General features: G+C 37.0%; 1 protein-coding gene across 1 annotated transcript in view; it reads right to left on the bottom strand.

The window, feature by feature from the left end:
* The window catches only part of LOC121367406 (integrator complex subunit 13-like), a 253339-nt gene that overhangs the window by 58494 nt on the left and 181875 nt on the right, over window positions 1–12970 (bottom strand). The window contains exon 5 of the mRNA XM_041491560.1: window positions 10766–10856. Coding sequence (XP_041347494.1) covers window positions 10766–10856 — 91 coding nt within the window. The remainder of the gene's footprint in view (window positions 1–10765; window positions 10857–12970) is intronic.

Below are 12970 nucleotides of genomic sequence, written 5' to 3'. Positions count from 1 at the left end.
TTGTGTAAGACAAAATGTTGTTTTAGTGACAGAAGAGAAGAGATCTGTAAGACAAAATGTGGTTTTATTGACAGAAGAGAATAGATCTGTAAGACAAAATGTTGTTTTAGTGACAGAAGAGAATAGTTGTGTAAGACAAAATGTTGTTTTAGTGACAGAAGAGAAGAGATCTGTAAGACAAAATGTTGTTTTAGTGACAGAAGAGAATAGTTGTGTAAGACAAAATGTGGTTTTAGTGACAGAAGAGAAGAGATCTGTAAGACAAAATGTGGTTTTAGTGACAGAAGAGAAGAGATCTGTAAGACAAAATGTGGTTTTATTGACAGAAGAGAAGAGATCTGTAAGACAAAATCTTGTTTTAGTGACAGAAGAGAATAGTTGTGTAAGACAAAATGTTGTTTTAGTGACAGAAGAGAAGAGATCTGTAAGACAAAATGTTGTTTTAGTGACAGAAGAGAATAGTTGTGTAAGACAAAATGTGGTTTTATTGACAGAAGAGAAGAGATCTGTAAGACAAAATGTGGTTTTAGTGACAGAAGAGAAGAGATCTGTAAGACAAAATGTGGTTTTATTGACAGAAGAGAAGAGATCTGTAAGACAAAATGTGGTTTTATTGACAGAAGAGAAGAGATCTGTAAGACAAAATGTTGTTTTATTGACAGAAGAGAAGAGATCTGTAAGACAAAATGTTGTTTTATTGACAGAAGAGAATAGTTGTGTAAGACAAAATGTTGTTTTATTGACAGAAGAGAATAGTTGTGTAAGACAAAATGTTGTTTTAGTGACAGAAGAGAAGAGATCTGTAAGACAAAATGTTGTTTTAGTGATAGAAAGAAAAAGATATGCAGAACAAAATGTGGTTTTTAAACATTGTTCATTTCCTTGGCTTTGCTTATATCTGTTTAAGCTTCAAATATGCTGTCCAAGGCACACAGGTCTCATAACTGTATTGGCTGTTGAGGATAGCCCATGGCTTCTGTTTACTGAGAGAGTAGTCAGCGTTGTGGTTTTATCCATATCTGAATGTCCACTGAGCAGTTGAAACTCACTTTGTTGGAGTCATTGTAGTGAGACACATCCAGCCCTACCAGACTTGAGGCTGGTCATTTAATGAGTACACCAAGGCAAGAAGCTGACATAGACCATTCACTTTTTGAAGACGGATTTTAAAAGTCTTTGAAGTAAACAAGTATTTTAAAAGTCTTTGAAGTAAACAAGTATTTTAAAAGTCTTATTTAACTTAAAAGAATAATGAGAAATATTTGTTTATTAACACCTTTCATTAATAAGGTATGTTAATATCTTCTAACAAATGCTAATGTCAATGATTGGTCTTGGTAATGAAAAAACCCAAACCCAACCCAATGTTGCGATGGGCATAGGCTACGCCTAGCAATTAAATAGCAGGGTTTTTAAAATGTACATTCTCATACAGAGGACAACTCATTCCATGGCCTTTGGTATACATACTGGCTGTAGGGGACTGGTTGGAATGGAATTAAATCCAAACTGGTCTACTACGGAAAAACAACCCTGACAACCCAAAATCCTGACACTTAATTACACAAATGGTCTGGATGAAGTGATGTAAAACACCAGTTAATGATGTAAACATTTTCTCAGCAACAACAAAATGAAAACAGCAATTCAGCCCTCCATCTTTAATAAAAAAACTAAAAATAAAAAAACAGTTTTGTTTTTTTAAACAGAAACAAAAACAAACAAAACTTTAACACAATCACTGCCACCAGCACCTTCAGAAAACTAATACCTATATTTGGCTTTTTTCTTACATTGAAACAATGAGACAAAAAACAAGAGTACAGTTTGTATATGCTCATTAAAATGTTAATATGTATTACCAGCTCTTAAAGCAAACAATTTGATATGCTATGGCATTTTGATTAACATAGGGTATTTACTTCATTATTATTTGTACTAAATTGCCATCGCAAGATTACCTTAACTTCGAGGGCTGTATCCTAGGTTTCCAGTACAGTAGAACATGCACTTTACAATACATATATCGAAAAATAACTTTTTAAGATGTTCCGCAGGATTTTTAAGTTCTTTGTGAATAACCAATCTAGATGTGCATGCGACTCCCGAGCGAACTAGCGATGAGACTAGACGTTGTTTCGTGCTCTCAACCTACCCCCCACCTGGGAGGATTGATGGCTAGCTATGGCTTGCTGTTGGAATACCGCGTCGCGTACACCGGGTCACGGGCAACCGTGACCTTGGTGTACGGGGACACGGTTTCAAACAAGAGGAAGAGGACAAGGAAGAAGAAATGTGTGCCAGGGACAGCTCAGGCGGGGACAAAGCTGGTGGCTCAACCGCCAGCGGCGGTCCCGTCTGCGTCACTGCCCCCACCACGACCAATCCAGACGGAGCGGAAGGAGGCGACTCGTCAACCGACCGCACCGACCGTACAGAAGCGGAAAGAGGAGCATCTACCCAGTGCACCACGGCCTGCATCACCTGTTCTCACCCGTCGCTCATCAGCATCGAGACCCCCACCCACGGGGGACTCCACGATGGCGACAATGGATGTTGGAGTTGCCAAGCGGAAGGCCGTGACCCCCCCGGGGGACCAACCAGCCAAGACGCGGCCTTCTGCTTCCTCCAGGGACCAGTGGCAGCTCTCGAAGCAGAAGATCAAGAGTCAGTACGCCAAGTACGTGATCGGTGACGTCTCGGATTCCTACAAACTGCCAGGCGGGATCCAAGAGGAAGAATTTAAGACCTTCCCGGATGGCAACGAGATCGCCATCCACCCTGGGGATCTACGGGGAATCGGGCAGGTCCTGGTCATCACCTCGCGCCGGGATGGATTGTACAGACAAGGGATCCTCTACAAAGAGATGGACAATCACACCGTCCACAGGATCATCAAGATTATCGCCAGCGCCCAGTACCTCCCACTGGCCCAATGCCTATGGGCGCATGACTTCAGGAAGTTGGTGCCCCATTTTAACGACAGCTACATCATCTCGTCCCCGTAGACGCCAACCTTAACTAGGACAGGTAACCTCCTTTTTGGGCTTAGTTGGACTTTAAACATTTTTCGATCGAGCTTCCAAATTCTTATGTTTATTTTTATTTTTTATAAATAGTCCAACGCATTTTACTTTGGCGCCCGTTCAATTGCTCAAATCACCTTAAAACCTTTTCGGCCGAGCAGACAAACTTATTTTTGGGTTTAAATTCTTAGTCCGGACATGATGTTAGGTGCAGGTATTCTCCATAGACTTAGGTTTTTCTAGTTAGATCCGAAGGAATCGAAATTCAGCCAGTCAGAACACGGCCCATTTTCGGTGTCTACTAGTCGGTCCGCGCAGTCGCTGGATGCTACTAAATACTTATTCCAAATTCCGCCCACTTCAAACTCAATCCCCCCCCCCCCCTTCTCCTGGACTTAGTCACTGGCAAAGGCCAGAGATTAAGCCCAGGACAGGCGTGCGTGAAACCTTCATGGTATATATGCACGTTAATACTTTTATGAATGAATGAAGATGTGCATGCTTTCATGCATTAATTATGCCCATAAATAAAGTCATATAAAAATCCTCCTATTTGTGAACCATAAATGTCGTCATGCGTCTCTAAGTTAGGCAGAGGAGTTCAGTAATAGAGAGTACATCAAGCAGAAGGTATCTCACACCAATTGCTACAATAGTATTGATCAGCATCACACTGTATGAAATTGGTGCCGATTCCGAACGGAAAAGGATCCCTTTCACCATGTCGGTACGAGAGTTAGGCGTCCGCTTTAAGCTGACACTGATAAACCCACAGTGAATGAAACCGTGAAAAGCACTTCATGTATTTACCGTGATTAACTGATCTTATACCGATGCCAACATACAGTAAACTTCGCGGCGTGGAATCGCACCAGGATTTATGGATGCTAAAGGGTCTATTCCAATTACAGCTCTCAAAAGCAGATCAATACAAAGTAGGAATCGGTGTCTGCTGGCTACTTCATCAGTTTGAATAAGAAATTGCATATCCATGCTAATAGAGACATATTTTCTTAAGAACCCAATTTGCCCCAGACAGAAATGATTTTCTTTTTTCGGCAGATCTAATCCGGCCAAAGATTTCCACATTCACAGCAACAGGTGATAATCTCGGAGAATGCTCCTTAGATTTATTCTTATCTCCTCAGGAAATCAATATAATTCACAGGGTTTTTTGGTTTTTCCATGATTAAATTTTATTGCATATTGTAAGATATATTCTGACCACGGGATTTTTTCTGATCATCTTATAAAATCCATTTTTAACTAATCTAAATTCTAAATGCAGTTATAAAATTCAACCCACTGGACTATTTCAGTAAAATCTATTTTTGAAAAAGCTGACTAAGTAGTTAATTAGTTAAAAGAATGTATAATAATGAACCCACATATTTACATGTATTGGCTACCTATTATTGTTGTTAGTGTTTACATTGTGAAACACACTGTTGATACCATCTCATTTCCATTCAGGAATCAGTTTAAACTCACAATTAATTTTATTCATATTATTCATATGGTTTGAAATGAACAATTCGTTAAAACACCATTAAAGATATGTTTTTTCTTTACCAACATGTTATTACAATATACATGTACATGTAAACTCTGACACCAAAACTTCCCTGGAGTTAAATGACTCGTCTACCACAAACGGGTTCAGTGTCACTCAGAGTAGCATCCATAGACATTCATCTCAATGCCTGCTTCTTCTTTTTTCTTCTTTTTTTAAATTTAAATTTAAATTGTTTATTTTTTTAATTTAAATTAAAACTATATTTTTTAATTTAATAAAATTTTAATACTTTTGTTTTATCATGCTTAGAGGAGACTTGATGAATATACCTATAAATCTAGTTTCATTCATCTATAAGACTTATAATTGTACTTTTTGACAAATGGACCTAAATTGGAAAAGTTAATGCTGGAGCAACTATACTTCAAGGGCTGGGACACAGCTCAGTGGAAAAGTGCTTGCCTGATGCGTGGTCTGTCTAGGATTGATCCTTGTCAGTGGGCCCATTGGGCTATTACTCGTTCCAGCCATTGCACCACGATTGGTTTATCAAAGGCCATGGTATGTACTATCCTGCCTATGGAATGGTGCATATAAAAGATTCCTTGCTACTAATGGAAAAATGGAAATAGGTTTCCTCATTAAGACTATATGTCAAATTTACCAAATGTTTGACATCCAATAGCCGATGATTAATAAATCAATGTGTTCTAGTGTTGTTAAAAAAACTAGCTTTGAAAACAGCTATAATTCACATGTTCATAAAAAAAAGTAATAAAAGTAATAAAAATAAACCAGTGAGTTAGTGAGAAACCAATTGATGCTGCACTCTACCACTGGTCTACACCTTGTCCCATGAACAGTCCACATCACACCACACAATATGTAAGACCTTAATAATTAGTAACATGGTCATGACCAATTGATGCTGCACTCTACCACTGGTCTACACGTCGTCCCATCAACAGTCCACATCACACCACACAATATGTAAGACCTTAATAATTAGTAACATGGTCATGACCAATTGATGCTGCACTCTACCACTGGTCTACACGTCGTCCCATCAACAGTCCACATCACACCACACAATATGTAAGACCTTAATAATTAGTAACATGGTCATGACCAATTGATGCTACACTCTACCACTGGTCTACACGTCGTCCCATCAACAGTCCACATCACACCACACAATATGTAAGACCTTAATAATTAGTAACATGGTCATGACCAATTGATGCTACACTCTACCACTGGTCTACACGTCGTCCCATCAACAGTCCACATCACACCACACAATATGTAAGACCTTAATAATTAGTAACATGGTCATGACCAATTGATGCTACACTCTACCACTGGTCTACACGTCGTCCCATCAACAGTCCACATCACACCACACAATATGTAAGACCTTAATAATTAGTAACATGGTCATGACCAATTGATGCTACACTCTACCACTGGTCTACACGTCGTCCCATCAACAGTCCACATCACACCACACAATATGTAAGACCTTAATAATTAGTAACATGGTCATGACCAATTGATGCTGCACCTCTACCACTGGTCTACACATCGTCCCATGAACAGTCCACATCACACCACACAATATGTAAGACCTTAATAATTAGTAACATGGTCATGACCAATTGATGCTGCACTCTACCACTGGTCTACACGTCGTCCCATCAACAGTCCACATCACACCACACAATATGTAAGACCTTAATAATTAGTAACATGGTCATGACCAATTGATGCTGCACCTCTACCACTGGTCTACACATCGTCCCATGAACAGTCCACATCACACCACACAATATGTAAGACCTTAATAATTAGTAACATGGTCATGACCAATTGATGCTGCACTCTACCACTGGTCTACACGTCGTCCCATCAACAGTCCACATCACACCACACAATATGTAAGACCTTAATAATTAGTAACATGGTCATGACCAATTGATGCTGCACTCTACCACTGGTCTACACGTCGTCCCATCAACAGTCCACATCACACCACACAATACGTAAGACCTTAATAATTAGTAACATGGTCATGACCAATTGATGCTGCACCTCTACCACTGGTCTACACATCGTCCCATGAACAGTCCACATCACACCACACAATATGTAAGACCTTAATAATTAGTAACATGGTCATGACCAATTGATGCTGCACTCTACCACTGGTCTACACGTCGTCCCATGAACAGTCCACATCACACCACACAATATGTAAGACCTTAATAATTAGTAACATGGTCATGACCAATTGATGCTGCACTCTACCACTGGTCTACACGTCGTCCCATGAACAGTCCAAATCACACCACACAATATGTAAGACCTTAACAATTAGTAACATGGTCATGACCAATTGTTATAAGAAAGGTTAACATATAGGTTGGTCCTACATAACTGTCTTTCAAAAACCAACGTTTGCTACTGACTAAAATGAATTGATTGCATTAATATTGCCAACTAGTATAAGTAGTTTTGTTTTTGTAAGGGTGGTGTATATATTATTTGGCATCCAAGATAAATGAATTTAATGTTGAACAATACCACTTTCATTCTTTTCATATGCGGTGATATCCCTAATATTTAAAAATGGCAGAGCTAGATGCTGTAAACTATAGTAAGAAGCATGAAAATAAAGAAGAATGCAGAAAAAATAAGGGGGAAGGGGGCAGAAAATAAAAGGAGGTGGCAAAACGTGAAATGAACCAGCAAGAACACTGAGTATGTTTAACTGTTTCAAAACAATGCTACTGTACACATGAGTAGCTTCTTCTCTCCCAGGAGGAGTATTAAATTTGTGCCTAGAGCAAACACACAAGACACACACCATCCATCTTGTATAGGATTAGTCAGCATGTTGAACACTTCTTTATATTACTGTCTGAAACAAAACCATTTACATCATCACTCCATCATCACTCCCTTTAAAAAAAAAAATCTCCAGACGTTTATTATAAATGCCATCTAATGTCAGAATTAAGGGTCTTAAATTAAGACTAGCAGAACATCCATGCCACTGTGTACACAGCCAATGTTTATTTATGTTTCAGCTATCAGTTGGCATGTGGAACATACTAATACTTCTACATAACATTGAACCCCATAGAAATAATCACTTCCAAATATTTGCCTTCAAAACGAGCTTGTCAATAACAATTATGGATGATTGTCAGGAGTGGGATAAGTTTGCTGAAACAATCACGATTTCAGAAGGGAGACTATATCCCTGTGGAGCCGTGGATAAGCAGTGACTGCGGACATTGAACTACATCAGACCTTTCTAATGCTGTAATCTATGAAGCTGCTGAACAGAACTGACAAAAAGTAACATCAAACATTCAATAAGAGATTGCAACCCATGATGTCCATAATTTAAATAGCATGGAAGCTTTGCACTAAGAGGTATTCAAAGAAAAATAAAATGAAAATATCTGCAAATCAGATTTTATGACTATGGAGAATTATTTATTTCAAATTTAGGTCTTAAATTTTATTACACTTATACAAATATATTTTAATTATCCCTAGTGCTGGTTAAATCTTACTTTAATTATATCTAGTGGTGATTAAATCTTAATTATGCCTATTGCTGGTGAAATCTAACATTTATTATACCTGTTGCTGGTAAAACCTTAATTCTATTATACCAACTGCTGTCAAAAATATAGTTTTATAATACCTAGTTTTGGTAAAATCTTAATTTAATAATGTACCTAGTGCTGGAAAAAGTCTTATTTGTATTATACCTAACACTGGTAAAATCTTAGTTTTTTTATACCTAGTGCTGGTAAAATCTTAGTTTTATTAGAGGTAGTGCTGGTAAAATCTTATTATTAGTACCGTATATCAAATGCTGGTAAAATCTAGTTTTATTATACTCAGTGCTGGTAAAATCTTACTTTTATTATACTTAGAGCTGGTAAAATCTTACTTTTATTATACCTACTGCTTGTATAATTTTGGTTTATTACACATATAGTGCTAAGACCTAATTCACAAATAGACATTATGAATAGAAATTTGTACTGATTTTATGAAATGAGTGTCAGGATTTTTGTATTGCCCGAGCGAGAGCGAGGGTAATACATAAATCTTGACATGAGTTTCATAAAATCAGCACGACACACAAGTGAGTGTAATAATTTCTTTATTATCCATATTATTATAGTTAATTTGTTTATGAATAACAAGGGCCATCTAAAAACATTTTTCAACCACAACTAGAAGACGACAAACTGACGTCATATTTCGCCTGTACAGTCTAGGACAGGGGAAGCGACGTCATGTTATCACGCCGCTTCCCAAAATTACGTCATTACACTTGTTATTACATGTGTGCTTTGTATGATTATTATTAACCCGGTTATGTTGAACCATATGGATAATAAAGCTAAGTAACATGCATCATTATTTGCAGGTCTTTTTCCATTGCACTGTAAGATAGCAAAGTTGTGAGTGTTTAGTGAATCAGGCCCCTGGTTGGATTCTTGTTTCACTATACACCTATGCTGCTAGTAGCCTGCTGATTTCATATGTTACTGTCAGTAAACTTCTGTTTTATTACTAAGGCACTGGCATATCAATAAACACATGCTGGCAACATTCTGTTTTCATTACACCTACTGCTGCTACAATTGTGGTTTTATTGTACCTACTTACATTATTCTTATGTGCCTACTGCTGGCAGAATTCTAGTTTATTACCATACCTACTGCTGAGAGAATTAACAACGAAATATACTCACAAATGAATATTTACTGCTGGTATAATATTGGTTTGTTATACTGGTTTTATTATGTCAACTAAAAGCATAATAGTAATACTAGTTAAAGGGTGTATACCACCAAAACATATCTCATAGACGACAATAATAACATGTGGCTAAAATTCACACATGCAGCGTATCAATCAACATATAGACCATGGATATAAATACTACAACCCTTCACCCTTAATGTAAATCAGAAAACATTGTGGGTTAAGCTGCTCATTTCAGAGATAACGGGTAGCGTCTATGACTACCCTAGTTCTGCACAAAATTATTATGCAATTTTTAGTAGGACACCATACGTTTCAAGCACAATGATAGTTGGTACACTGACACTAGTTCAAATAAAGTCATAGGAATGTACTAGCCAGATAAACCCACATTGTATCACAACAAACACTCACATGTATCACCAATGGCAGGACATGTGGTAGTAACTGCTCTATCAAAAGTTAGGTGCACCTCGAACTTTGACCCAGCCAGATATTAATTGGTATACAGTACTACCTTTATCACATCAACTGTAAATACTGTTTGTGTTATATCATCTTAGTATAATAATGGTTTATAATATCATCTGATGGTATAACAATGGTGTTATCACATCTAATGATGGCATAATACTGTTTTTATAGATAAAACACTGTCAAAAACATTTACTAAAACTGGACAGTGTTTCAGGCACGTGTAAAATCACTGAGCTATATATATAGAACTAGGGTAGGTACATGTAACTCTAAGACTAATTTATTTGTAAACAATTGTGATTTCTCGGCTCTTCCCGTAATCGGACAACATTCACCATTAAGGAAAATGTTGAAACATTGCAAACTGATTAACACAGATGGAAACAGGTTGGTTTATCAGACGATTATGACAGAATTTTTTTTATTTTGCAAGATACAAATTGTTGTCACTGTACTGAGTAAATTTTAATTATTTAATGGGTAAGTTTGATCTTGCAGATCAGTAGCCTGACCATCAAATTCCACTTGCCTTGGGTGTAGAGTAATCCTATTTTTAAACCCTTGTACGTGACAAAGAAAGAACAGTGTCCTTACAGCTTGTGACTGAGCCAATACAAGACGTTTACCATCACATTTCAAACTCTACGCCTTACAGCTTGTGACTGAGCCAATACAAGACGTTTACCATCACATTTCAAACTCTACGCCTTACAGCTTGTGACTGAGCCAATACAAGACGTTTACCATCACATTTCAAACTCTACGCCTTACAGCTTGTGACTGAGCCAATACAAGACGTTTACCATCACATTGCAAACTATACGCCTTACAGCTTGTGACTGAGCCAATACAAGACGTTTACGATCACATTTCAAACTCTACTGCACTCTGTCAGCTAGGCCATGATGCAGTTCTTTATGTAAAGAAACAAAACAGCAGTATTAATTACCTCCTTCTTGGCTCTTTCTGCAATCCTTGACTCATCTCCAACTGGGGTGATGTGAACTAGAGTCAACTCGATGTTGTCAATAGGCAACAACCTGAAACAAAAATTACAACTTTGAATTTTCATTTGACTGATTTTAATTTTTGTGTTTTTATTCATTTTATAAATGATATACATGTGTATTACAATAATAACTAAAAAAACCAACCCACATACAACAATACCAATTTTATCACAGGACTGAATATGCTTGACACTCTCCCAAAGGTCACTTCATTAAATATATATTCTTAGCTATATGGTAGTAGAACATCAATATAATTTGTTATTGTTGAGTTCATTAACAATTGTGATGTGGGTACAATACAAAATGTATGTAACAATAGTTTATGTAGATATCTTGTAACTATTAAAAGAATGACTTCTACAAACTGTCACTTTAAGAATAATTTTACTCAGTACTGCAGGCCCTCCCTCACCCCAACCCCCCACCAAAAAGAAAAAAGAAGATATTTTTGCCTAAACGCAACCTACAAATGGCTTTCAATATAGCTAACTCCCTCTCCAAAATATTCCATGCATTTCTTTTTAAACATCAAATTAAACAGATTATTCTAAAAAGTTTGTTCTGTTTAACAACACCACTAGAGCAAATTGATTAAATAATCATCGGCTATTACAAGTGAAACATGGTAATTATGACTCGTAGTCATCAGAGGAAACCTGCTACATTGTTCCATTAGTAGCACGGGATCTTTTATATGCACTTTCCCACAGACAGGATAGTACATACTACAGCCTTTGACCAGTTGTGGTACACTGGTTGGAACAGAAAAAAAACAGTCAGTTGAATGGATCCACTGAGGTGGTTCGATCTTGCGACACAAGCTACTCAGGCGAGTGCTCAACCGACTGAGCTACATTTGTAAATCATGCCCCCAGATTATTGTAAATACAAACTAGCAGATTACTGTAAATACAAACTAGCAGATTACTGTAAATACAAACTAGCAGATTACTGTAAATACAAACTAGCAGATTACTGTAAATACAAACTAGCAGTTTATTGTAAATACAAACTAGCATTCTGAGTATACTACTAAAACAATATGTCACCTTCCATGCCAATGAGACTTTCATATCACCTAAATTCAATGATCATAGATATGTAACTTTGTCCAAAAAGTGAAAACATGATATGTAACTTTACATGATAAAGACATACACACAATTTCAACTCAATATCTTGAAGCATTGCAAGCAAAAAAAAAAGAGAAAAAAAGAGAACAATTCCAAAACCTATATTGTGGGACAGATGAATGGGTAGACAGAGACAAAATCTAGAGTGCCATCAGGTTGGTTGGACCAGAAGGGGACTAATACAATGGAGAAGCAATGGTACTGTGAATATTGTAAATGAAATGGTGTCTTCACTGTCATCTTCAAAACATTTGATAGATAAACTATAAACACAATTGTCTCACAAGCTGATGAAAAAGTGCAATGTCTACATTCTAGCATGAGATAATTAGCAGTGTATTTGCCAATTTATCATTTAAAGATAAGGGTATTTGCCAATTTATCATTTAAAGATAAATTAAATACATCTGATTCATTAATTCATCACAAAAAACGATTTTGCAATTTTGAGTGAAACTAATTAGGATGGTTTATTTGTTGTTGTCTACATACCATTTGAGAGATACATTAGGTTGTTCAATTTCATTATCGTATATTTACTATTACAAGTAGCAACTGGAGAAAAGTCATGCCATTTTTAACAGCACGTTTTAGGGGAAGTTTGAATTATTAATCAGCCATGGTGAATTGGACTGTTGATGGGTGAATTGGGCTATTTCTCGCTCCAGCCAGTGCACCACAACTGGTAAATCAAAGGTCGTGCTATGTACCATCCTGTTTGAATTATTAATCAGCCATGGTGAATTGGACTGTTGATGGGCCCATTGGGCTATTTCTTGTTCTAGACAGTGCACCACAACTGGTAAATCAAAGGTCGTGGTATGTACCATCCTGTTTGTGGGATAATGCACATAAAAGATCCATTGCTACTAATGGACAAATGTAGTGAGTTTCCTCTCTTGGATTATATGTCAAAATTACCAAATGTCTGACATCCTATAACTGATAATTAATAAATCAATGTGCTCTAGTGGTGTTGTTAAACAAAACAAACTTTGGTGAATTTGA

This window comes from Gigantopelta aegis, chromosome 3 (assembly GCF_016097555.1).
Source record: "Gigantopelta aegis isolate Gae_Host chromosome 3, Gae_host_genome, whole genome shotgun sequence".
Lineage (NCBI taxonomy): Eukaryota > Metazoa > Mollusca > Gastropoda > Neomphalida > Peltospiridae > Gigantopelta > Gigantopelta aegis.
This window is presented reverse-complemented; position numbering and strand designations above follow the sequence as displayed.